Genomic DNA, 27,488 nt, shown 5'->3' with positions numbered 1-27,488 from the left:
ATTTGAGGGAGAGAAATGCGGAATTCCAAGTAGAAGTACCCTGTCTCGGAATTTCGAGAAAAAGTACCGGGCGGCCATCGCTCGATAGCGCGTCGAAGAACGTAGAGAAGATGGCCCTCAGCAGAGGAATCGCTGTCACTGCTTACGTCGTTTGTCAGAAAGTGAAATGACGCATGAGGCCGAGACAGGCTGAACGGATGCTGTTCGTTCTGCACCACCTTCGCTACCGCTGCCGTCACCATCACAAATGCCATTCCCACGGCCACCATCGTTACAACGAAAACAACAAGAACATCCACAACCGTCGCCAAATAGTTTAGCGGGGAGGGGTGGGAGGTCGTGATGGGACAAAAAAGGGGGGGGGAGACGGTCTGGCACGAGCTAAAGTGAGAGGTTGAACACGCCGTACGCGCGGACCGGCTCCGAGCGAGTGCGTTCTGCGCGTACTCGTAGGTGCAACTGGAGGTGAGCTGCCCGTGAGCACACTCCGCGTGCGAGTTCCGCTTCTCCCGCCGTTCGCGCTGCTGCTCCGAAGACCAAGCATTTAGGAGGGGAGCCTTGCAGGCAAAGGAGATCCCTCCCGCCGTCGCAGCAGCGGTAGTAGCTGCCGCTGGCGGCAACGTCAGCAGGGCAGCCTGGCGCGCAGAGCACCCTTCGACCAACTGAGGGAACGAGCGATGGTGCGTGCAGCGCATGCGCCTCATCCTGACTAACTCCGACAGCCTGGCGGGCAGACGGCAGGCGGGCAGCAGGCTCAGCTCTCTCCGCCGGCTCGTCGGTCCGTGCGAGAGCCCGACCGACCAGCCGTCTGTCGGTACATCTGTTTGTCTGTCCAACTGTCGGAAGATCCGACCGTGCGCGCGTCCGTCGCTCCCCCGACCGTGTCTTTCCTCACACAACGGCGGGGTAGCGAGGCCGGCGCGCTATCAAGGTGTGCTAGGAGTTGGTCCTCTGACAACTAGTTCTCTCATAGTTCCGAGCCCACTATCCGCTCTAATGTATACTTTACCTCAGACGTGGGGGCGGCCCCCAGAGGATTGAACCGGGTCGGCCCGAAAAATGGCAGCTCGCAGTAATTCATGTCACCGCTAGGCCAGTTAATCTTGGATTGTTTTCCCGGGACCGAAACGATGAACTCGCAGCTCGCTGACTCGTGGAGCCGGCCACCTGGAACTCAGACCCAACCCAACTTGGTGTGTCTCCGTCCGTTTAACCGGTTGCGGCTCCATGTTGAGCGTGGACTCTGCTGTTCGTCCCTGATTGTCGCTTTCGCTTGCTTGGCCCGCTGGTCGATGAACGCTCCGAGCGGGGTTCAGATCGATCTCTTCCAGCAGCGTAGCTAGGCGAGGCGGCGCCCGGTCTGGATCTCGAGAATGGCGCTTCTCTCCGAGGATTTCGTACCCGAATTTGAATTCCAGTCCGCTCTTTCGTATGATATGCTCCTGTCATTTGAAGCTTTTTTTTTTACGGTTGAGAGAGTGGTTTTCGGCGCGGCCCGAAACCCCTTAGCTGTCCCGCTGATCTCTTCCCCTATGTGTCCGTCATGGGACGCGAGCTAGCCGCCGAGCCTCACTCACTGAAAATTCCCCGGGGCCCACAGATTCAGTACGCCCAAAACGTTATGAGACGCGGAACAGCCGACATCAGCATCATGAACTAGCTCAAAATACGGCGAAATATCCGCATCAAGGTGATAACAGAGTTTTCCGATACGGCTCCGTGTGCTGAACGAGAGTGTACCTATATTCTCATTGTACTGTACCTAGGCGGAGCCTTCGGTTCGATGATTGTTCGTCTCCTGAAAGCCTGATCGTTCGAAAATCAAGAACAGGGAAATCGAAACTCTCCTAGGCTTTTCATGGTAATGAACATGCATTGCACGGCTTCAGCAAGCAGCGATGTCAGCTTGTCTCATCGCGCGCCTTCTCCGCAGTTTTTGGAAAGCTCGACATTCAGGCTGTAGATCGTAAACGAAGGGCCCGTAGCGGACAGGTTCTCGAAGATTCTCCTTCGCTCGTCGGGAGAGAAACAACAGTCTGTGACAATCGTCCACGGCTGATATCCAGTCAAGTTTAGGTAGTCACTCGAGTAGATTCATTTTCACCGGAGGCTGATTATCTTTGTGACACGAAGCTTACCGATACAGGACTGGAAACATCCGTTGCCATTCTCCAGCGTCCCGTCTCGATGTTCTCCTCGGAATTTCAAGGCAGAACAGCTCGCAAACAAGAAAAGCCTAACTATGCAAGAGATCCAACATCTCGGAAGGCGTGATGTCGCTACCGTAACCCATGAGGAGGAGAGGCGGTCAATTCCTTCGCGACTCAAACGCTTCCTCGGGACACATGTTTGCCGCGACCTAAGGGATACCTCGGAGCAGACAAGGGAGTAATGCTATCCGGAGGAGTCTGCCTCTTCTCAGATTCTCACGAGGATGAGGATCTCATAGTATTCAGCAAATCCATCATTCCCCTATTCTCCATTCCTTGATTCTCCATTCCCCGATTCTCCCTTACCCGATTCTCCATTCCCCGATTCTCCATTCCCCGATTCTCCATTCCCCGATTCTCCATTCCCCGATTCTCCATTTCCCGATTCTCCATTTCCCGATTCTCCATTTCCCGATTCTCCATTCCCCGATCCTCCATTCCCCGATTCTCCATTCTCCGATTCTCCATTCTCCATTCTCCGATTCTCCATTCCCCGATTCTCCATTCCCCGATTCTCCATTCCCCGATTCTCCATTCCCCGATTCTCCATCCCCCGATTCTCCATTCCCCGATTCTCCATTCCCCGAATCTCTATTCCCCGATTCTCTATTCCCCGATTCTCCATTCCTCGATTCTCCTTTCCCCGATTCTCCATTCCTCGATTCTTCATTCCCCGATTCCCCATTCCTCGATTCTTCATTCCCCGATTCCCCATTCCCAGATCCTCCAATCCCCGATTCTCTATTCTCCGATTCTCGACTCCCCGATTCTCATTCATTCCCCGATTCTCTATTCCCCGATTCTCTATTCCCCGATTCTCCATTCTCCGATTCTCCTTTCCCCGATTCTCCATTCCTCGATTCTTCATTCCCTGATTCCCCATTCCCCGATCCTCCACTCCCCGATCCTCCACTCCACGATTCTCTATTCCCCGATTCTCGACTCCCCGATTCTCTATTCCCCGATTCTCGACTCCCCGATTCTCGTCTCCCCGATTCTCGACTCCCCGATTCTCGTCTCCCCGATTCTCGACTCCCCGATTCTCGACTCCCCGATTCTCGACTCCCCGATTCTCGACTCCCCGATTCTCGACTCCCCGATTCTCGATTCCACGATCATAACCGAGTCGGAGCACAATCGATCTCAGTACGATTCGAGAAAGCGTGCGTTGTCTTGACAGGGACTCCAAGATCTATTCGCCCGACCCTTCAATCCAATCGCGCACAAGAAGTATGCGAGCGATTGAGTCTCGCTCTCCCGCTTGAGATCCTGGGTCTCATTCGAGCGTGCTCGGGAAGCGCGTATCGGATCGAGTTCCTACCTCAATTTTTATCTTTCCCGTGCTCTCTCGATCGGACGTGAGACCTCTGCATAGGGAACCTATATATTACAATAGCTTGGGGTCGTAATCAATAATTATAATCATCGATTCCAGCTAGTCATAATGATATCAAAGCCCCTTCGACTAGGAATTCGATGATGTTCAAACGGAGAACGTCCTCTTCCGATCGTTCTCCGTAGGTTGTGAGTTTTGAGCCGCAATGACTACGTTCTTGTTGATGTTCCGCTCAACGATTCCGACGATCCTCTGTGTCGTTGGGAGGCACCCGTGAAACTCGTGGAGGATCGGCTTCGGGCGTCATCCTTCTTTGGTCCTTCGAATATTGCGGGAACTTGAACTTCCTCGAAAGTTGGAAATCGGAACTCCATGTCACTCGATGCCAATGTTGACGGAACGAGCGCACCGGACCGACTGTCAAGAGGGACCGCCGCGCCGTCGAAACCTTGTCCATGCCTCCTCGCCATTCTCTTCCGACGGCGCGCGGCGCCGACGACGACCGCCGCTACGGCCGGCGGCGTGGCGGCGGCAGAAGCAATGACAGCATAGGAAAGCGGGACTATACGCATTCCTTCTCCGAGCAGATAACCCCCTCCCTTTCCTCCTAACGTGGCGCGGCAACCAGAGGGCGCTGGCTTGCCACTGCAGTTCGGTGGTCGGTCGGGTACAAGTGTCTATCTGTCCGTTGCCGCTGCCAGCAGAGTCGTGTGAGCTCGCTGCCGCAGGTTACGTTGATTGTGGTGATTTTGAATCCACTGTAATCGTTAACAATGGTGAGTAAAAATGGAATTTCGCGCTTCGCGCAAATTCCAGGCCTCCTCGAAGATGGATTGATCGTTAGAAAGGGAACGCAAAACAGAGATCCGACGCCGAAACCAGCCCAGCATCAGCTGTCACTGTGCTCGCCTGTCAAAGTGAGCTGAAACCGTTCCGGGCGATGTGGTGTCCCTGCTATTCGTGCTTCGTGGATCCTTCGTGGATCGACGTCGATCTCGTTCGCCGAAGTCCTCGTTGGAACGTCCTATGAACGGCTCAGGCGAAAACTCAGGCACGTCCCTTCGGATTCGCTTCGTACCCCCGATTCGAGTCGCGCAAAGCGAGCCAGCCCTGGTGTTTGGGCTGCCTACGGGGCTCCAAGGCTCAGAGCTTTCGGATAGGTGGCCTGAGTAGGTGGCTCGTTGACGGTGGTGGTGGTGGCGGCGGTGGTGGTGGCGGTTTGTTGCTCCCGTGCTCGAGCCAGAGTGAAGTTGTGAATGAGTGAGTGTGTAAGCGAGCGGACGGGAGGCTTCGGTGATTCGTTCGTTCGGTCTCCTTGGTTCGCTCGCTCGCTTGCTGGCTGCGTCAATGGATGGATGGATAGTCGCTTCGTTGGTCAGCTCCTCAACAACTGATTGTTAAACAGTCCAACCAGAGGAAACCAAGCTCCATGGAAAATTGGATTTTCCTGCATCCCGGAGGAGCTGCTTGGTTGGATGGATCGAATGCTTGGCTGTATGTACGAGTGGTAGTGGGACCGACGGACCGACCGATCGCGGTATCGATTGGACGAGCGTTCGAGTAACAATGTAACTGACGGATGGAACGCCTGAGCGGGAGACTGACCAGGAGAACAATCGACGAAGCACTAATCCAAAAGCTCAGTAACTGTCTGGCCGAGCGACCAGGTGGCTAGCTGGGCGGCTTAGCCCCTCCCTTCGAGCTGCTGTGTTAAGCAGCAGCAGCGGCGGCGGCGGCAGAAGCAGCAGCATCAGTTTAAGTGCGTCGACTGTGACTGCAATTCTATGTACAATCTCCTCGGTTCCGCTCCGCTGACTCATGGGCTTCACATTCTGGTCACGGTCACCACATTCGGTTTTCTCCCACAAAAATCGCACACGCTCGCATAAGTCCCCGGAATCCGTCCTCCGTTCGCCGTGTCTGCGCGCCGCTCCGCGCGATGATGCTCCGATATATGCCCGTTAGACCGCGATCTATGGCTGCGATTCGATCTTCCATTCATCGACAGAAAAATCGTCCCTCGAGCAACTACTGCCGTTACTCGGATTGGATATTCTTGTCGGCACCAATGCCCGCCCCCGGCTCGCGGTTCGTTGCCTCCTCGGAGCTTCCTTTCCAAATGAGCTCTTTGATCCGGGGTTTTCAATCTTGAACCATTGTTTCCGTTTTTACATCGTCACTTAGATGCGATTCTCCATGCCGGAACGTAGCTCGGAGACGTAAAAAGCCGTAGAAACACCGAAATCCTGAAGAATTCATACGATGCTACAAAATTCCGAATGCGAATAGAGCTGGAGACGTGCTCCGAACTTTCAGGATGTGCTTCCGCGATGAGCGCGAGGCTATCGAAACAGGGGTCGCGTGATTGGTTCAAAGGCTCCTTTGGCGTGAGTTGGTCCCTGGGTGGGTGGGTTGGTTGCTTGGCTCGCTTGAACCCATCCCCCCTGCAACGCCGCTGCTATCTGGAAGCTGGAGGATCGCCCTGAAGGAAAAAACTACTCAGATCAGTCGCTCGAACGAGCTTGCATGATTTATTCGTGATTTCGTCCGCGACGATCCCTAGACGCTGTCGTCGACGTTCTCGTCGTCTTCGTTGGAGATTAATTCTCCGTGGAGTCTGCTCCACTGTTGACGGTGGGAGTCGTTGGCTCACCGACTGCCTGAGTGCTCGCGATCAGATTTCAGTGGTCCGCGGATACACTTCCTAGTGGTACATTTTGCGTCTCAACGTTATTTCTTTCGACTCGCGTGATCGCGATCCTCAATGGTTCTTCCTCCCGATGCCCGCAATCCCCTAATGGGAGGATTTCGGACTCCGGAGGGCTGAATGAACTCGGAGGAGTCAGAAGGAACGATCCTGGGTTTCGGTGCGCTCCGCACTAAGCGAGATAGTGCAGTCGCCAAGATCTCGCGACAAGAGGAGTGTCTTCTTGTCTATATACAAGGAAAATATGACCAGCTAGTCCATCAACGATCATTCGAGCTTAATCCGATTGTTCCGACGACTTGCTGAGCTATCGCCTCCATGATCGCCGCTGCCATCGCCATTTCTTCCCGGTCGGATATGTGCACATGATCAGAATGAATCTGCCTTCTAGCATTGTGCCCGGAAGGATCGGCAGAGAGAAACTATCCGAATGAAGCTCCCCCGGGATGGCCACACTGTTGTCCGCCGACTTGTATCCGCCAACTATAGCGCCTACTGCCTTGAAGGCAATGATGAAGAAAAGTGCAACAATCGCCATCTTCCTCTCCCCCTTTTGTTTGATGCTCGCGATTCCGAAAGGGGACACGATCGAGACCCGACGAGGACAATTGGCCCCGGAAGGGCTCGCAAGGTCCTGCAACTTTCGATATCTCGCCCGGGGCTGCTCCCTCGAGTTAACATGAGTCGATTCGAAGCTCTCTGAGCCGATCAGAAAATTTCCCTCGGCTAGACTGCAGGAGCGTCCCTGTTCTCATCCGATGCGAAAAACAACGACTGACCATCGGACCTAGGGGGAAGTTCGCAGGACCTGGTCCGACCATGGTCACCGGCGTGCTCCAGGACATTGTGTCTGATTCGGTAGTTGCCGGTCGGTTGAGCCCGTGCCTTGCTGAATGAATGCTTCAATGAATGCCCCAACCGTCGCGTAGCAATGAAGTAACGGGTTGACGGCTTCGATTTGTCTTTGCTTCGCTTCGAGCGCCGAAGGCGACGGAGTGGGTGTCAATCGTCGCCGCTGCCGCAGGTTCATAGCCTGGCAACCAGCTGTTTCGATGTTCGTCACGACAGGCGTAGGCCCTTGTCGCTGCTCAAGAGTGTTCCAACTCCGGTCTTCGATTGCGTCGTTCGGCGCTCAATTAGGCAGAATCACCTAACTCCACGAGTCTAAACGTTTTCTTTCTCCCATTTCAGGCCGATCAGCTAACCGAGGAGCAGATCGCTGAGTTCAAAGAGGCTTTCAGCCTCTTCGACAAGGACGGAGACGGCACAATCACCACCAAAGAGTTGGGCACTGTCATGCGTTCCCTGGGTCAGAACCCGACAGAGGCTGAGCTGCAAGATATGATTAACGAAGTCGATGCTGACGGTGAGTTGGAAGCCCAACAAGGACCCGAGGATTTCGGGTCCACGGGATTCGATACCGGATCCGAGAGAGTTGAGGGGACTCTGTCGGAAGGTCAATGTGGTAGACGAGGAGGGAGCAGTACGTGAAGAAAGCGCCCGGATGTCTGACGGAGGAGTTGAGGAGTAACCGCAAGTTCGTCGGCAACCGCAATTCGATCGATGTTTGCGTACCGAGAGATATCGCGTTTGACCCTGGGCCTCTTCCGCCTGACTGTAAACATGCTCCTGCAGAGGATGTGGTATGATCCGTTTTAAATTGGGTCGCCAGCTGGACTTGACGGCGACGCCTCGCCCTCGACTTTCGGAGACACATTCTTCTGGCGGAATGTATTTGTGCCATCGAAGCCAGCACTACCTCGCAGTCGGAACGAGACTTCATGTGAGGCTCTAAGGGACGGGGTTGCAGAACAAAGCCTCAGTCAGATTGGCAACACCTGTCAGGCCGTTCCGTCGGGTAATTGTGGCCGTAACGCCCTGTTAATGTCGGCACCACGGTCGTTCTTCTTTGTCGACTGACTCGCGTGCGTCCCTCTATGTATTTGGGATATCAGCTGACCGCTCGTGGGATATATTATGATGCTCCTGTGACGTCGACGCAGTCGGTCGCCATGACTGAGGTAGTACCGCTAGGTCCCCTCGGAGGACGACGTTCTCCCCATGATTTCTCCGGAAAATCCGCGAACGCGGATCTCTTTTGTTCACATCCTAACGAATGTGGATCTCGGTGCGGTTTGCATCGTGCGCGCAGAAAATTGCATGAGTCCCCTTCTTTTTGTCTTCGCCAGACCACATAAATATGCAACAGGGTTTCACAGCTCGGATAGCGGACTCGCGTGGATTGAGCATCGTGCCGAGCATAATTTGTGCCGAGTTTCAGGGAGGTGAAACTTGTGACCGGCTGGCGGCTCAACGTTTTCGCTTTTGGGAGCTCGCCGGGATGCGAACGCGTGGGGGACGGATTCGTCGCGAAATTTTAATAGCCGCTCCTTTCTAAAGCTTTATTCTTTCCCGTCGGCAGGAAACGGAACCATCGACTTCCCGGAATTCCTTACCATGATGGCTCGTAAAATGAAGGACACCGATTCCGAGGAGGAGATTCGAGAAGCATTCCGAGTTTTTGATAAAGATGGAAACGGGTAAGGATGACTGACGATCAGAGTAGAGATATCTGGACATAGACACGGTCGTCTCCCGACCAGCTTCCCCCATAGTCGTGTTACGTGCCTCCAATCCGCGCGCGGATCTGATGAGGTAGGCCGCGCCGGTTCTCAACCTCCCTGAAGGCACACCCGAAAAATGTACGGAAACCTCCCGAAGCCTTCTCTTAGGGAACCTGCGGCGATCGCCGAGTCCCGAAGTCGGCCGGAGGGCGGAGAAAGGAATCATAGTCAACGATCTGCGTTACTTCTTCGTGATCTCGTTAGCAGTCGGCCTTGACCAGGGCTCAGAAGTTGCACTCTTCACTGTTGCCTCACACGGTCGCAGCAGTTTGCTGCCTGGCAAGCTGCAGGGAACAAAGACGGAATTTATGTTCGTCGACAAATAGCTAGTCGGAGCCTGCGACGGGCGACGAATCGTACGTTATAGTGTTTTCGCTGCCGCCGCTCCTATCGCCCAAGATGACGTTTACAACACGGACGACAAAGAGACACGAGGAGAGAGTAGGAACAACGCATTTATACGACTATTTTTATGTCCGAGACTGGTGGTTTGAACGATTCTTCCGCTCACAAGTCGATTTCCTATTCGGGAAAGAAGGTGCTCGCAGCAGAGACAGCGAGGGAAGAGACGGACTCGACGGCTCTTCGGACGTAGAGCACCTCGCCCGCTAGCTGGCCAGCTTATGCATTCAAAACACCGAAAGCACATCCGCCTGTACGAGACGACGTCCGCCGCGGTAGTTCTCCATCGTGATCTGAGTTTATCCCCCGAGACTCGCCCTTCCCACTCGTCTGATCTCTCATTCGGGGTCGAGGAAGCGAATCAAGCCTTCGACCGAGCGAGCGGAGGAGCGATCGCGAGCGACGACTCTCGAATACTCCTTGAATTTCTAAAAATTTCTTGCAAGCATCAGGGTCGTTGGTATAATCATTGACCCTGCCACGGGCGGCTCTTGTCGAAACGCCGCCCGAGGCGGGTGATAGTTTTGCCGCTCCCGGTCGCTAGTCATCGAAGTCCTGTCGGGCTGACTGAAATGGATTCCTTCGAGATCGGAGGTTTTCCCGTTTTCCCCGGCGGTCTTTGAATTTCAAGTCGCTCAGCTATCAACTGTATCTAGAGCTCGGACAGTCGGGTGCGCTCATCATTCGGCAAACCCGTCGTCGGTCCTCAGCGGCTATTGTATCGTCCAGAATGCTGCCTCCAAGTGATGGAATCACCCCTCTTCCGGTCCGCGAGCCAGTTCCACATTGCATGCCCGGATTCATGACCTCATATGATGCAAAAAAGGGTTCAGCGAATAGAGAATGTTTTGACACGTCTCATCTTCTCGGGCTGTGGAATCGAGGAGAATATATTCTTCCGTCCGTCACAGTGCAGAAGGCTCGCGAGACCCTCTTCCGATGACGCTAGCCAATGACTCAGTTCTTTCGTCATCGATGCTCACTCTTCTCGATTTGAATGCATGAATGACGTCAGGGATAACGACGATATCACTACCGGTGATGTCGAGGAAGACGACTCTGAATAATCTGATTTCGAGCAATTCGGGCGGGCGTTGGCGACGTGACGCCTCCTGATGTCACTATCAAACCGTGGACTCGTTTGAGATGACGAGCGTTCCAAATGAGTGATTGGCACGGCCTTGAATATGTAGTTGATCTTCCCGAATGAAAGCTTCGGATCGACTCCGTATAATCGGCTCTAGAGGATGACCACATGCGCAAGTCCGTGATTTTCACGGCTCGATCGAGAATGCGTCTGCAGTCGACGCATCGATAATAATCCTTAAGTGATAGACTGTCGGTTCAGGGTCGGTGTAGGGCTGTCCTGCAGCTATGCCGACCGTTTAGAGCTGAGCAAAAGCACCCATATTGATCCCCGAAATTGGAATTCAGTGGAATAATAATAATTTATATTGTGTGTCTCTGAATTGCAGCTTCATCTCCGCCGCCGAACTCAGGCATGTGATGACGAACCTCGGTGAGAAACTAACGGACGAAGAAGTGGACGAAATGATCCGAGAGGCCGATATCGACGGAGACGGCCAAGTCAACTACGAAGGTAAATAACAACAAAGGCTCCATCGATTCCCGCTCAGGTCTGATGCTGATGTTCAGTCCTCTTTTTCGTTTTCTCAACTGGCTGCCGCTTTCCGCCGTCTCGCCTCGGTCGGCCTTCCCGGGAGTTATCGACTGGAGCGGCGGTCAAATTCGAAGCCTTGTCGTGCAATACATGCGTGCGGTAGAACTCGGCAACCTGTACCCCCTGTAGGGCTAAATTTACCTACGAAAGATGTCGGACGGCGGTGGTGGCGGTGGCTTGGTCTTTCTACACGAGGCCCTTCGACAGCTCCGCTCCATCTGACCGTTCGGCATTGCGATGAATCAAACATTCGTCCGTGCAAGAGGAAACTGGTATTCGGATTCCTCGCGCGCTTGATCGATCCACCACCGTGGGGTCTCATAGGATCGCCATAAGGTTTCGCAACGCAGATAGCGAGTCCGCTGATGCATGAAAGTGTTTCGAAACCTCGTCGTGGACGATTTTCCCGTTTATCCTGGGAGAGGAAAATCCTCTCTGAGCGGAATCTCTCAGGTTCAGCGTGAATTGCATTCAACAGAATAGCTCCCGTCTTTGATCGATGATCCTTGGTGAACTAAATTAAGCAGCGCACGCAGACTATGAGGCCCTTTTTTGTTTCTCTCGACAGAGTTCGTGACCATGATGACATCAAAATGAAGGGCGAGGTCCCCAATCCACCAAATCGCCGAGGAGCCGGGTTTGAAACTTTTACTGCTAATAGCCGTCGAGTACTCACATTCGGAATCGGACCTGAGAGGAAAAAGTGTTAATTGAGCCAGGAAATCACGAAGAGGATGCCAGGACGACGACGTCGACGACAGCGCCGCCTAAAAGGAGGAGATGCATCTTGAGTACCAAATTTTCTGACGCTAATCCGATGATGGGAATCAGCGAACTCATCACGAAATTCCGGACACAAACGAGATCAAAACGTCAAAATTGGAAATAGAGTTCCCAAAAGCAGCCACAACAGACCCACAACCCTACACAACAATATATATATATAGAGCAAGCAGCAGGCGACTTTATGGAAGAATCATTCGGCTATACATGACTGTGTTCACCATTCCCGCGACGACGACAGCAACAACAAGAACTTGAACCTTTCCTTCAATCCATAACGACTCTCATCATACCGACAACCGAACCTGACAATTCCGGTTCTCTACAACATCTTTACATCGATTATTACCCTCCTGATATCTGGATCAGAAGCGCCGCGGTGTCTGTCGGCTCGCGGCCAGCAGCCCCGGAGTTCTCGCGCGAGAGCGCCTCCAGAAAAGTGTTCATCTCTTTTTTCGCCAGCCTCCTTTTCTCTGCCCCACGAATAATCACTGTGCGATGACGGCAGCGACGACGGGGACAGCCTCGTTGTTGTAGTTGTTGTCGTTGTTGAAGTCCGTAATAACATCAACAAAAAGAGTTGTGCCGGTACTCTCGAAAAAAATTGGCGCACGCCTGCTAGCTTCAGCTCAACCCATTCAAGTCGCGTCGTATCGCGGCGCCTCGCTCTCAACTCTTATGATTATGGAGGATAGAATGTCATACAACATACCAGCATCCTGCTACATGGGACCCCTCCACTATAATACGCGGTTTTACCAAAGGGAGAACAACTCAAATGAACCAACAAGAATAACAACTACAGCGTATCACCACCGCCCTCCACCATCACCTTTGAAGCCCTCTCACTCTTTTTCCTAATATTTATTATGACGACAATGCAAGAACCTTATTTGATAAGGGGCATCGAGCGTGCGCTCGCCCTAGCATGCACGCGCTCGTTTCTCTCGGACCGATGTCCCATTGTTCAGTAGTGGAATCGATGAAGAATGTCGAAGAAATAAATGACGAAGAACAAACTTTGTAACAGACAAGGAAGACTTCTAGATATACTACTGACTATACATTCGTTGGGTTCGGAACTGTTCTGTTGCGCAACTCTCGTAAACTCGTCTTTCCTGTCATATTACAAGAATCTGATTTTTTTCAACGCCGTCGACGACACAAGGTCTGAGTGAGAAGGAAATCAATCTCTTCGTTCTACGTTTTCTCGCCGCCAATGGTCGAGACGGAGACATTCCGTAGGAATTAGCAGGATGTCCCGGGGAAACTCCGAACTCGTATTGAAATTAATCGTGATAGTTCATTCAATACCGTGTGTACGTCTTCAAGCTGGACGAGACGCTCTCCCTCCGGCTGATGACCCTTGAACGGGATGAGTAATCGACGCGAACGTGGAAGTCTAGTTGAGTCCTTTCCGACACGTCTCGTTGATGAAAATCAAGCGAATCTTTCCAACTCGGCTCGAACCACGGAAGATGAGAAGAGATGATATTCCACTCTGTCCAAGGCTGTTGCAGCTGCCATCGCCACCGCGGTTGGAATTTAGAAAAGGCATCGTCAGCAAGCAACCAGCAGAAATGGAAACCGGCGACTACGAGCGCGAGCTTCGCCAACCGAGGCTTGACGCCACTCAACTAAATCAGTCAGCTAGGAAATCCATGATCACATCATGGTCTGTCTTGCAATGAATGTATTTCGAAAATTAATTATTATTGAGGAAGGAGGGGATGAGGTCGCCGTCGTCGTCGACGATGATGACGTTGATGATGATGATTGTAACGAATGTTAAAAATGCTTGCTTAAATTGATTGAAGATTGTTTGATTGACAGGGTGAGGGGTCCCACGATTGGCGAATACTTCCAACGATGAGCGAAGGAGACAACGGGCCGATGTATCATAAACAATTCAAAACAGCAACAAAAACAGCAACAACTACTAGAGCTGGAATGTTCGAAGATCGCGAACAGTACAGCGCGGAAGCAACAACAAATTGAAATCGTTAATGCCCAAATCGATTAGGCAACAAGGCGAAGACGATGATCATTTACCACTGGATGGAATAGCAGATGACAACAAAGACAGAAAAACCGATCATTCCTTTCATGCTTGATATTCGTCACGTATAATCCCGATCCTATTATTACCGGAAATGAAACAAAGGAACTGCAAGAATCATACAGAAAATCAGAGGGAGGAATTGTACGAGTCAAGACTAATAATTGAAGGCTAACAAGCAAATGAGAACAGACCACCCGATCGAGACACTTTCCCAATAGGAATCCCTTCATACGACGAAATGAAACTCAAAACAGGGGGAGACGATGAATGATATGATAATGAAGATGATGATGAGATGAACTGAGCCGCTTCATACCAATAAAATTGTCCGTCATTCTAATCGGTACTTAAGAATTCGTTCTCGCTTCTTGGAATTCTTCATATCTATTGGGATTCCGTGTCGGATCGCTCGCGGGTCCCTTCTTCACAATCACATACACAATCACAAATCATTGATATGCTCTAAAAGCCATTGTCGCAGCTTCTCATATCATTCGCGGAGAGCTGGCGACCTGCGGAGAACCGCGTGGGGGGAGCGTCACGCAGCAAATGCATCCATCTCGCTAGCGAAGCCGTCGCGCTCGCTCGCACATCTGCCAAAACGACTCTCAAAGTGTGGTACAACCCATTGTGACGGGGGGATTGCGCCAGTCACTTACGGTCGACTAGCAGGGGCGATTCTCGGAAATCCTCTCGTGACGAGGTCTCACGGCATATACCATCGCAGACAGTATGGAGAGCATGCAGGATTTTTGCCCTCCCTGATGACCCTGGCTAGCTGACGCACTCCAAGAACACCAGGATATTCCACGTGTGGCCCATGATCGCTCTGTAGATATCACTCCGAAAGGGGTGGTGTGGGAAGTCATTCGCTTGAAAAGATGAAGCTGACATTATTCCTCGAGACCGTAGACGAGACCTCGGCGAAGACATTGCCTCGGGAATGTGGATAGATGGTATTCCAGGCTGTATACGGCATTAGCTCCCAATCGTGAGGCCGAGTAAACAGAGACAGGGTCGAAGGACCGGTCGCCAGTCTTTCCGGTCTAATCTTCACAGGAGGGCAAGTTTCATCATGGATAACCAGTTTTGCTCGCAAATCAGAGGAACTTTCATATACCAGACGTCGAGGCTCCAGCCCTCGGACCTTCGGCGTCGCGTCATCGGCAGGCAGGTCTTTGAAGAAGCTCCGGGAAGACCCAATTAACAAGGGGGTAGACCATATGCGGAGCTTCTCTCGAATCTGTACGAGACATGTCGAGCATGTCTTCGCAGACGATAACACCGAGGTTCTCCATGGTTGTCCCAATCCATAACAAAGTGGGGAAACAACCATCGAGGGCTCTCAAGCGGACTAGGAACTCGGGCGGAGTCTTGCGAAAAGACAGAAGTGGTTGTGGCGAAACCAGGAGCCCAAAGATCTGAGCAAGCAGAAAACAAAGGGTAAGGGATTCTGCACGGAGCTCTAGGTCGGGATGCCACATCTTTGAGGTCCCGATATCGAAATCGAGCAACGAGGCTGCTCTCCCGGTCCGGTAGAGGAGACTCAATGCAGGAGTTGGTGAAATCTTCCCTCGTTCCGTCTCAGAATTAGCACTTCCTCGGCTCTAGTATCGAGAAGCCTCCCACCTCTGGGTCGTGTGTGGGAGCGGTGCGCTGGTAAACGCGGATTCTCGAGCTGCTCGTCGCTTTTTTCGATGTGAGTCGAGACCGCTCGTGACTCGAATCGCCGGTGTGGTATGAGACACTCACGAGCTAAGGTTCGATCCCGCATCAACGCCGATGACCTATGCGGCACTAACAGGTCGCTGAGCAAACCAAGGCTTCCTCCACTCTCAGATCCATGAGAATCCAATTACTGTAAACCCCGGAATGGAGAGATGGGGTCTGAGGCTGAGCTCAGAAACGGGATGGGAGAAGAGTCTGGCGTTCGAGCTGGCGGCAAGATTCTCGATCCTCCAAAGCTGTCTCCACCAGGCTCTGAAACTGCTAGATCGCCGGGAATACTCGGAGGGCAGAATCACAAGAGGGGAACGAGACTTTGAGGATCGATTCAAAAACTTGGATGAGTTGGGCAATCCTTCTGTCCGAAAGCGTCGGATACATCTGGTCAGTGATTCGCGGGATGCCGGGAGGAATGATCACTGATCAGTGTTCGAGCCCGCATCCTCAACTGCATCATGTTCTAAGCGAGCTCCCGCTCGGGAACTCGTCCATCGCTCCAGCCCTCTAACTTATAAGAGAACTTCGAACATCATCCGGGCGGATTCTCCGCTCGACTCGAGCACTTCGTGGTTCTAGATTTCGCGAATGAAGGTTCCGGTGACCCTATCCCTCAGAAATCTTTGTCGAGTCCGTGTTCTAGGCGACGCGAGCAAAGCCGTGAGCCTCTTGCTCCCACGTCCGATAGGAAATGCTCCCAATAAACGGAGGAAGTAGGATGATGCGGGTCCATACTCCACCTCTGGATCCAAGCCGGATCTGGGACTCGATTAAGTACTGCGTACTTTTTTCTTCATCGAAAGCCGGCTCTTAGGCATCAGAGCTGGACAGGCGAACGGTCAGTCCATAAGCCGTCCCAGACACTAGTTTACCTTATATATGATATTCGGTATACATTGGGTCGAACACGCTGACAAAAGCGTCCATTGCTGCGGGTTTCAATCATTATCACGAGGCCGAGGGGTATGATTCTTGAGGCCGTCCCTATCGGGAAACTGGGAGGTATCTGAAGATCAGAATCTCGGAGGTCCCTCGAGGGGAATACGCGCCCGACGTGGTGGGCGCAAGGAACGCCTTGATTCCTCCAGTTATGCGGAGAGAATTTCATTGTTCTGACGGTGGGCGCTCCTAAACCCATCGCATGCTCAGCCCCGGAAGTCCTCGCTCTGTAATCAACCTACCTTCCGACGGTCCGCCTGGCTCTTCATGGATCGATCTCGTTACATTTCCCAAATTCCAAAACCTGAGCCTGAATATCGAATTCGACCCGCTTTTCGATCGGACAAGCTTCATTGAGGAGCTTCTGATTTAACGGATTAACTCACAAGTATTTGAAAACTCGACTCTCTCATCATCTGAACAGGACTCACTAATGATGAGTGCCGTCGAATTCTTGATGACGAACCCTTGAATGGGGCGAGATCGACCCTCTCGCTCGAGCGAGCGAGCCTAAGCGGGAGCCCCATCTCAATTCCGGAATACCTTCTGCCCCAGGAATTTACTGCTCTCGACCCCGCGAGCGCCACCCCGTGAATGCGAGACCTGCTCGAAAATTATATGGATGGGTGGGACTCAAACTCTCTCTCACATTCACTTTATCTTGATATATATGGAGCGACTATTCAGGAGAATACATGTGCTCGTAGCAGTGTGCAAGCTACACACATTGTTCTCCGTGAGTCCAGAGACAGTTCCTGATAGCGACATGCCAACTTCGTCGATCGTCGCATCCAGGAAACGCAAAAATGACGGTTCCTCTGAGGAAACTGGTGCTGAGAAGAGGCTCCGCAGGGCCGAAGGAGCGCAGCAAGACACCCACAGTCTGACCCGGAACTATCTTTTCGCCAGGATCGCTTTCGGGGTACAACCACTGAAAGCCCCGGCGTCACTCATGTAAGTTGAACGCCGTAGCATGCTGATACCTTGAGTTCACCAGAGGCGAAGCCTGCGGACGCACGGCCGTTCATGATTTCAATGTCATCAATGTGCTCGATGTGGACATATCCGCTGTGCTGCCTTGTACGGTGCGGCTGAATTAGTTCCCGCTCCGAGAAACGAGGCGGTGCCACGCCGCTCCTGTTCGGTATCGATCACCGCTTGTGAACTTTTAGATTTCTAAGCTGAGTTCTAGAAGAGTTCCTGCATCCATGTCTGATCGGATTCCTAATTTTCCAGATACTTGCCGCCGGCGTCGTCCGTACAGCCGACCCGGATATCGGTCGGATGCGCCTACACCGAGGCAAGGCTCGGTTCTGCCCACCCATCAGAGACATGGGCCGAAAGTTTCGGGGATGGCGAGGCACAGATGCCGAGTGACCACCACTGGCTCATACAGGGCGATGAGCTGAAGCTGAGACATCCTGTCGGCGAGGGCTTCTTCGGAGCCGTGTACAAAGCCTCGCTGACGAGGGACCACGGCGACACCGAAACGGTCGCCGCAAAGGCTCTTAACCCCGACGCCGGGGCTCTCGCTCTGGCTGATTTCGAGCAGGAGATCGAGCTCATGAAAGAGCTCGACCACCCCAACATCGTGAAGATGGTCGGAGTTGTGCGCGACAGCGATACGCTCATGGTCATGGAGTTCCTCGAGTTGGGCTCCTTACCCGCGTATCTCGAGCTCAACAAGAGGAGCCTCGGCGACCGTGAGCTGATCAAATTCAGCTGTGACATCGCGAGCGCCATGGAGTATCTGGAGCGGGAGAAAATCGTCCATCGTGACCTGGCCGCTCGGAATATCCTCGTCGAGTCCGAGTCGAAGGTGAAGTTGAGCGATTTCGGACTCGCTCATCACCTGCACGACGGGGCGAGTCATTCGGCCAAGTCACGGGATCGCTGTCTCCCGATCAAATGGTACGCTCCGGAGACGATTCTGTGGAACATCTTCACGATCAAGAGCGACGTGTGGAGTTTCGGTGTCACCCTGTGGGAGATGTTCACGTTCGGAGAGGATCCCGTGGTGGTGTACTCGGCCAATGCCACGGAAATAGGGAGGACGCTCATGGACGGAGCTCGCTTACGTTGCCCGGAAGCATGTCCTCCCGATGTGTACCAAATAATGCAGAAATGCTGGGCCTCTGAAGACGAGCTGAGGCCGAGTTTCTCTTCGCTTTTGGCCGCTTTCCAGGATATGGTCGAAAGGAAGTAGCGCGATGTGCGCTGATTAGAAGCACATCGGAATGACATGTGGAGGTCATTCATTGTATATATGTACTTTTGGTATTTAGGTATCTCTAGGTATATAGGTAAAATGTAGAATCGTAGACTCTAGAACTGCTTTCAGCAGATATGCATATTTCCCCAGTGTCAATTCCCTCAGTGGATCTATTGCCGACAGAAGAACCTTCAATAAAACGGAGTATAATTGGGAAAAATAGCGCTATTGTCTAGTCTAGAGTCTAGAGGACGAGTCCAGCACGAGGTTCAATATGCGCCGTGTTCTCTTCCTCGATTTACCCCAAGAATGGAAGGAGAAAAGCGGCCGTATCGAGGCTACTCTCATTGGAAGAGACACCTGATGGTTTCTCCGCACCAGGCATCCCTCCGGAGAACTCCACGATCAACCGTCTCTTCACCTCTGACTCCCCTCCAATCCTCGACGTTCTCCACTCAGCGCAGTTCATCGCGGAAGGCTCCCTCCGAGCATCTCCATCTTCATAATCCTATACAGCTGTGCGCATCGCGAGTTGGCTTTGCGAAAGACCGCATATCTCATGAGGTCGAAGGAATTCGAAGGTCGAAGGAATGGTCCTTGAGGTCGAAGGAATTCGGGAGAATACCAACTAATTGTCCTCAAAGATCTTCAGGCCCCAGAGGTAGGCTTGCAGACTCGCTCTGAGAGGGCCGGCCTATCTCGAGGAAGAGCTATACGTTCAGAAATGAGGGGGGGCGATGGGTGAAATTTCCCAGCACATTGAGCTCTCCATGATCCATCCTCATCTTTTTCGTTCAGATCGCACACTTTTTGTGCAATCTCACGGAGAAACAGAATCGGAGTCCTTACTGCTCTCGTCGGAGTGCGATGGTTCGGGAGCTACGAGATACGTAGCGATTCGTTGGCGTCATTATACCCGCCAGTTCGTTCATATAGATCGCTCTTGGGCAATCGTGGAGGGTAGAGGGGGCACCAAGGCCGATCCTGACGTACAATTCAGACTTCGTTCTCCGCCAAACCCCATCGCTCAGCGCGCTAAGAGCTCATGTCTGCATCACCAGCTCCACCACGAAGGCGGACAGCAGCTTCCGCTCGCCCCACGATCTGTTGTTTAGCTTCCGACCAATAAAGCGGAACTCTAGAGAAAGCGAGTCCTGGCAAGCAGCAGAGTGGCAGGCTGACCACGGAGCAGGCAGGCTATAAGGCCACAAGTTAGCGCAGTTGACTGTGGAGAGCTCAGAGAGCAAGTGGTGAATGATTGGGAAATCGTAATGGGTCTCCCGTAGAGGGGCACAAAAACTTTGAAATGGTGTGAGCTCCCGAGAAAACTCACCAGCTGTGGGGTAAGTGAGCTGCGAGGATGTCCCCTGGGGCCTTTGTTTTTTTTCTCGCTGATTTTGTCTCTCTCTAGAATATCGCGCTGCCTGCGATTGGGGGTGGACCCAGCGAAAATCCGGAAATCATTTCCTTGGTCCACCTCAGTAGTTCACTCCGATCTCACCATAGGAGTGAGCAGTCTCAGCGCTCCATCAGGCCGGCCAAGACTTTCGATCACACCTTCTCTCCGAGGGAACTTTTCTTCATTCTGTCACAATGTCCTCACACTTGATGTTCTATGGTTCGATATTCTCGTCAGGATTCTCATGAGAGCTCCCCATTACCGGACTACGTGGGCGCTGGTTCCCTTGCACCGTTCGAGGTCTCCGAGGGACACATCTGTGACAGCCAAGAGATTTATGGAGCACCAGCGATTGCCTTGAAAAGCGATTTCCGATCGGAGTAGACTTGAAAAATGACTCGCGGATGATTTGTACTGTTCATTGGCCTCCAGGCTGGGAACGGTAGATTCACAGAATAAGAACCAGACCCGATTCCACATAGGCTGAATCGAGCCATTGCATCCTGCGCTGACGGCTGAAGTTTACTCCCAACCAACACAACCAGCTTCGGTTCACGAGTTCCATCGTCGTTCTCGACCGCTCGGACCAAACTTCGTCTTCCTACAGGGTGCAGGATGATTTTCGAACTCTTGCGTGACCACTACGTCGGAGTCGTGTAGCCTGCCCTTATCTTTGGGGCACTGTGGCTGTCGTCTCGGGTTTTTTCGGTGCGAGGCAACTGAATTAGAACTAACCTGCTGTGCCGAATCGTCGCTCTCAGCGATCGCAGCGATTGAGCTCGAACTTCGGAACTTCATTCTGAATTGACGCGCATAGAGCCACAGTTTGCTGACGTACGGCAACCTCGGTCGCAGTCGACCACAGGCAGCGGGTCTCAGCACGGAAAAACCGGGGTAACGTTCGATTTTCGGGGTATGCCCTCACAAGGACTTCGTATTGATTCGTTCATGCTTGAACGTACAGTTTATCGCGTATCATTCTACTCGAGGTCGGGTTCTGAGTCAACGCTCGCTTCCGGGCATTTCGGTGTTCTAGAGGAGGACTCTCGCGCAATGATATCGTGCTGTGTAGCTTTGAAGAGACAAGTGGTGTAGCGATCACTCTCCCTCTGGCGACAGCTGCGAGCGGACGGGAATTCGAGGAGACAGAAAAGCACGCCATTAGTTCCATTACCTCGTACATATGGATATTCGAGCAGACTTTCCGTGTCTTCGGAATACAGCTCCAGTGTGCCCTAGGCCTCGGATTGACTTGACGTGTCGTATGGCTTAATGTTTAAATGCCGAAGTCCGGAGCCGGGGCTTGTCAACCATATTGGTTCACCGCTGCGCAGACGAGCCCTGTATCGAAGCTTGAATCAACTCGGGATCGCTTCGTCCTGCTTCGTCTGGGTCCTCCTCCTTGCATCCGGAACTTTCGAGGCGACGTCAGCGTCCGGAATCCAGAATCTGTTCATGATCGAGTCGTCGCATGGCTCACAAGTTTCCCTTCGGACCGTCGACGTGAAGATCGGAGTGTGTAAGAAGCTAAACGATTCTTGAGCACGGGGGATGATCTCGATTCAGATCACATTTTCGCGAAGAAGAGTACAGATCTTCAGAGCACTCGGAGGAAATGCTCCGAGCTTTTATTTTGGAGAAGTCATCCAGAGTGTCGCAGGAGAGTATCATCGATAAGAAACGAGGACTTTCTTCCACAGAAAATGCGACGAACCCTGGCCTTCGGGCTGATGTGGCGACTCATCAAACTCTATTCCCACATAATCATCTGCGTAGCTCTAATCGGGTGAGTCTCCCTGCGCCCAAATATTATTTCCATCCAAAAAGGTAAACTGCTCGCTCGTTCCTCGAGGGACAAACTCGAACACCGCCTCAAGATCTCGATGAGAGGAGTCTTTCCTTCGGATCGGCCACGCTTGCTGCTATCTTCAGTGTCTGCTCTGCATTAAATCTACTCGGCATAGAACTTCGTGATGTGCCGTCTCGGGAAGTAAAATACATTCACTTTCAAAATTGGAGATGATTGATCCCAAAGTTTAATGAGAGAAATTGACGAATTCCCGTTATGTGACCGGCCGATTCTGAACGAATGGAGGACGTCGCGTCTGACTGAGCCACAGATACATGTGCGACAGCGACGGTAGAGCCTCGCGCGAAGTCTTTGTTGGTTTCAACATTAGTAAACGAGCTTGACTGGCGGCAGGATGTAACAGTCGCTCCATTTTTAACATCATTTGAATTTGAACGAAGTTCCAATCGGAAACGTGGTGGGACACAGTCAGACATAGGCGGTCTCTTGATGAAAAACGGACGCGTGGAAACTGCTGCCGCGCTGACCTTGCCCGAGTGTTGAATGAGCTGTGAGGGTAGGCGATTTCCTCTAGCGTTGCGCGATATCATCTAGGTAGTGCAATAACCCGCGGAGAGCACGAATGATGATTTATGGATCATAACAGGTCCTTGAATCTCGCGACACTCTTACCGCAGGGCTTGTGGCCGAAGCGGTGCTCTCTATCTCGCTATGTTATATCGAAATTCAAAAATTTCGGCGCTCCGTGACGAGCGATTCCGAGATCGATTGGTTCTCGTGACGATCTCATAGCGAGCGACAAAATACCGACGGAAGCTAAGATGAATGAGCGAGTTTCGCCGTCGGAAACTGACAGTGGATATTTCCGGAACTAAAGTCGCATTCTCCCGATTTCAGGCTATGCTACATGGTGATTCTGCGAGGGGTCGGCTCCCCGCGGATTAGAGAACCTAGGCCGTTGAACATGGATTCGGAACTCCAGAGCATAGAATTGGAAGTACAGAAAAACCGCATGGAACTCGCCGCCTTGAAACAGAATCTCAACGAAGTCGAGAAGCGAAACGGAGTCAGAACTGTGACGGAATCAGCGCTGGATTCGAGCACCATGATCTGTGTGAAAAAACCACCGACCGTAGCCAAAACGGACTACAATCTGTGGCAGGTGATCCAAGATGTGGAGTTCACGAACGAAGACGGCGGGGCCTGGAAGCAGGGTTGGAACATCGAATACGATGCAACGCAATGGCACGAAAAAAACCTTCTCAAAGTTTTCGTTGTGCCACATTCACACAACGATCCCGGTTGGATAAAGACTTTCGACCAGTATTACACAGAGCAGACCCGCAACATACTCACCATAGCCGTGAGCAAACTGATGGAATTCCCCGATATGAGATTCATTTGGGCCGAGGTGTCTTTTTTCGCCCGGTGGTACGACGACCAGCCGCAGGTCCAACGCGATAAGGTTGCCAAACTGATCAACGACGGTCGACTGGAGTTTGTGACCGGCGGCTGGGTCATGAACGATGAAGCCAATACTCATTACTATGCGATGATTGAGCAACACGTGCTCGGTCACAAGTGGATTGAGACGCATTTCCCGAAGGCGCCAAAGCCTCGAAATGGTTGGGCCATCGATCCGTTCGGGCTATCGCCGACGATGGCTTTCCTGCTGAAAGAGTTCGGTTTAAAGAATATGGTCATTCAGCGTCTGCACTATTTTCTCAAGAAACACCTCGCTAGCTCGAAGGCTCTGGAGTTCCATTGGCGGCAACCGTGGGATAACGTTGGGAACACGGACATGTTCTGCCACGCGATGCCATTCTACAGTTACGACGTCCCACATACATGCGGTCCGGATCCGGCGGTATGCTGCCAATTTGATTTCGCCCGAATGGGATCATCGAGGATGTCTTGCCCCTGGAAACAGCCTCCGATGAAAATCGATAAAAACAACGTGGCCGCGAGGTCACAAATTCTCCTTGACCAGTACCGACGAAAAGCTCAGCTGTACCAGACAAACTCGATCTTGATCCCTCTCGGCGACGACTTCCGTTACGATCGAGCCGCTGAGTGGAACGCCCAGTATACCAACTATAGAGCCATCATGGATTACGTGAACAACAACACGAAGCTCAACGCTCGGATCCATTTTGCCACCCTCGAGGATTACTTCCGTTCTGTGGAGGAAGATTTGCGCACATCGGCGGTAACGATACCCAGTTTGAGCGGTGACTTCTTCACCTACGCCGACAAGAACGACGAGTACTGGTCCGGCTTCTATACGTCGAGACCGTTTTACAAGTTCCTCGATCGAAGAGCGGAGTCGATTCTAAGAATCGCTGAGATAACGTCCAGTCTTGCCAGGGCCAACGGGATGAAGTGCAAGATCGACGCGGAGCTCGACGCCGCCAGGAGAGGTCTCTCCCTTTTCCAGCATCACGACGGCATCACGGGAACCGCCAAAACGCATGTCATGCGAGACTACGGGGCCAAGCTGAACAGAGCGATTTCAGATTCGATGAAGATCATCCACCTATCCACCGAGTCCCTGCTCGGCAACCCGAACAGCTGTGACTCCGACTTCGTCATTAACCTAAACGGCACCACCGAGGGATACTCGTCGCGAGTGGTATTGGATTTCAAAAAATCCTCGTATGACGTGGCCGTCGTGAACACATTGACCAGCTACAGACGGGAAATCGTCTCGATTTACACAGTTTCGCCGGATATTACTGTCAAGGGAGCTGTGTCGCAGCTGTCTCCCGTTTTCGACGATTGCCGGATCCGGGATGATTTATACGAGCTGAGCTTCGAAGTCGAGCTCCGTCCGTTGGAAATCAAGTCGTTTGTGGTCACTCGCGGAGGTCAGGAAACCGCACCCTTAAGGGCCAGCATCGACTTCTATAAAATTGGGTCTTGCTCCAATAGTGGCGGGGGCGTCTTTCAGGTTAGTTCTTCGGATGAGAAGAACATGAAAATCCAAACAAGTGGAATCACGGCCACCTTCTCAGCATACACCGGCCTGCTGACCCGACTGACGCAAAACGCCGCGCAGGCATCTACGGAAATCTCGTTCTGGAAATATTCCACACCCCAGGGATCAGGCAATACGAACAGAGACCGTTCGGGTGCCTATTTATTCATGCCTGAGAAAGACGCCCCCACCGGGATCCGATTCAATCCGAGCACAGTGGTTGTCATCCAGGGATCGTTGTTGAGCGAGGTAATATCGATCACCCCGGACATAACGACGCACTTCAGGATCAAGGAGTCGCCGGGGATCGACGGACAATCCATAGAAATCCATAATATCGTTGACCTGAGCAGGAACACCAATTTCGAGCTGATGATGAAAGTTTCTACCCTGATCGACTCGTCATCGATTTTCACCGACCTGAACGGCTTTAGCTACGTCGAGCGGAAATATCAACACCGCCTGCCGGTCCAAGCGAATGTCTATCCGATGTCATCGATGCTTTACTTGCAAGACTCCCAAACTCGATTGAGTTTGGCCTCGGCGCAGCCGCTCGGAGTCACGGACAGAGGCGAAAAAGGCACGTTTTACGTGTTCCTCGACAGACGACTGAATCAGGACGACAACCGAGGGCTCGGACAGACGGTCACCGACAACGTCCCAGCTCTGAGTTCGTTCAGGCTTTCAATTGAATCCCAAGAGGAAGAGGATCCCCGGCCCTCGTTGTTGTCTTTGTTATCGTATCACGCCTTAACTTCCCCCCTCCTGCCGCTCGTTGTGAACGGAATCGGGAAAGATTCGTATTCGAGCTCGTCGACCCTTCAGCCGTGCGGTTTGCATTTGGTAAACGTTCGCACTCTCGAAAGTAGTTCCGACGAGCCTCGGTTTTTGGTGACGTTGCACAATGAGGGCTATTCATGCAGTGAAGTTGTACCCACCGAAGTGTGTCAAATTACTGATGCCGGCATGGACTTGACAACATTGTTCGGGCGAGTTTTCGATGAGAATGCCCAATTTACGTCATTGTCCGATCTTCATCCAGGTGAAGATTTCCACATCACGGAGAACATTCATGTCCCGACCAATCACATCAAAGCCGTGAAACTGTCCCGTATGTTTACATAGTGAGAATTTCGCATTGGAGAAATAGGAAATCGACATTTAGGTTCTTAGAATTTTCGTCGCCATCGAGCAAGCGAGGGAAAATCCGCCGTTGGACCTGGTTTTAGACTTCCCCAGCCACTTTCCCTCACTTGGGCCTTGGGCATTATGCAGCCTAGATCTGGGAGTTGAATGAGAGTCGCGTGTTGGCAACGACGACACATGGATATTTTTGACGGATCTACGTTTCCGATCCCGGTATTTTTCCCGCCCTTTGTTCCTGTTTCCGGAACCTTCCTCCGCTCCCTGAGTACATTCCCCCGTTCGCCGAAATCGAATTCGTCCGAAAGGCTGCAATGACTTCAAGCCACTCCAAACGCTCCAAACAGACCGAACATTCGAGGGGATCGAATTCTCCTTCCTGTGGATGAAGGAAATCCTAGTGAGAGTTCTCCTTTCTTCAAAACTCAGCAGAATAGTCGTGATTCCTTCTCGAGGGCTTTTATCATAATAAGCATTATTATTACCGGAAGCATCGCATCGATCGAGAAAGCAGGAGGAATGATCCTATCTCGTAGCCTTGAGGACTAAAGCGTAAAAAAATAGTCTTGCATTTGTGATGGTACTGACGCTAGACATCGGTAACCCGGAGAGCGGTCGATGTAGGCACGTTGAATAGCTGTATATAGTCTTGTCGTGGATGGTCGCCCATGTGTCAAAGGTCGTAACTCTAGACCAGCGGTTGGTACTAGATGTGATAGCTTGTTTTCGAAGTTTTCTATGAATCGATATGTTTTCGATACGTCGGGTGAAAGCGAATCCGTTTAGGAAAAAGGAGAATCATACGATGATTAAGAGTGTATCGTCGATCGACGAATGCGGTTAGGTCTTCCTTTTTGTTCTCTGCTCGCGAGAATGTTGGCCGACTGTGCGATTGAGCTGTGACGTGAACGTGTGAGCGATCTCTGATCAGCGTGATTCGGTCCGTCGCTGTCGAGTGTGAACTCCTGCGAGGCCAGGGCAATTTCTATTCTCTGAGGCTCTCCCGTGGATATGATGTGATACGGTGGAAAAAAGCCAAATTTCCTTTCCCACCGAGCTGCCCTATCGAACGCTGTGGAACGCCCTCGAGAGTGAGTTGTATTGACCTACTCTGGAAGTCATCATTTATGGAATAAAGTTATTTTGATGCCGAGAGAACTGGCCGCGTAGTTCTACTTCCGACTTCTCATTGCGGGCTGCCACTCCTGCTTTCCCTTTCCTCCCTCACCGCCACCGTTCCGGGAGTCTCACCCCAAATCTTAATCCGATCCAGTGGGGAGGAACGTAAACTCTTCAGAGCATATTCGAGAAGCATATAGCTACCGTGATATGGAGCTCACCCCACGAAATGACGAATTTATTCCTTAGTATAGAACTTTCGTGTCTCCATGCGAATTCATTCAACTCGAACATTTACACTCGTACATCAACTTGGCTTCACGACCTCCCACAAAAAGTCTTCGAGAACGGTTGTGCCTGCG

General features: G+C 52.1%; 3 protein-coding genes across 3 annotated transcripts; all 3 read left to right on the top strand.

Annotated features, from left to right (window-relative positions):
• Nucleotides 1–4,174: 4,174 nt before the first annotated feature.
• On the top strand, nucleotides 4,175–12,776 carry LOC100904633 (calmodulin). Its single transcript, XM_018641433.1, has 5 exons — nucleotides 4,175–4,322; nucleotides 7,445–7,619; nucleotides 8,676–8,793; nucleotides 10,755–10,879; nucleotides 11,529–12,776. Exons 1-5 carry the CDS (start codon nucleotides 4,320–4,322, stop codon nucleotides 11,555–11,557), a joined length of 450 nt encoding a protein of 149 aa, XP_018496949.1. The 5' UTR covers nucleotides 4,175–4,319; the 3' UTR covers nucleotides 11,558–12,776.
• A 5,061-nt stretch (nucleotides 12,777–17,837) lies between these two features.
• LOC100904488 (tyrosine-protein kinase SYK-like) lies at nucleotides 17,838–19,859 on the top strand. The gene is made up of 2 exons (XM_029112894.1): nucleotides 17,838–18,668; nucleotides 19,823–19,859. The coding sequence occupies exons 1-2, from the start codon at nucleotides 18,031–18,033 to the stop codon at nucleotides 19,857–19,859; spliced, it is 675 nt and encodes a 224-aa protein (XP_028968727.1). The 5' UTR covers nucleotides 17,838–18,030.
• A 1,921-nt stretch (nucleotides 19,860–21,780) lies between these two features.
• Nucleotides 21,781–26,564, top strand: alpha-Man-IIa (alpha-mannosidase 2). Its single transcript, XM_003748459.2, has 2 exons — nucleotides 21,781–21,863; nucleotides 22,785–26,564. The coding sequence occupies exons 1-2, from the start codon at nucleotides 21,781–21,783 to the stop codon at nucleotides 25,987–25,989; spliced, it is 3,288 nt and encodes a 1,095-aa protein (XP_003748507.1). The 3' UTR covers nucleotides 25,990–26,564.
• Nucleotides 26,565–27,488: the final 924 nt, after the last annotated feature.

This window comes from Galendromus occidentalis, unplaced genomic scaffold (assembly GCF_000255335.2).
Source record: "Galendromus occidentalis unplaced genomic scaffold, Mocc_1.1 scf7180000077532, whole genome shotgun sequence".
Lineage (NCBI taxonomy): Eukaryota > Metazoa > Arthropoda > Arachnida > Mesostigmata > Phytoseiidae > Galendromus > Galendromus occidentalis.
The sequence above is the reverse complement of the archived record's forward strand: the minus strand, read 5'-3'. Positions and strand labels throughout refer to the sequence as shown.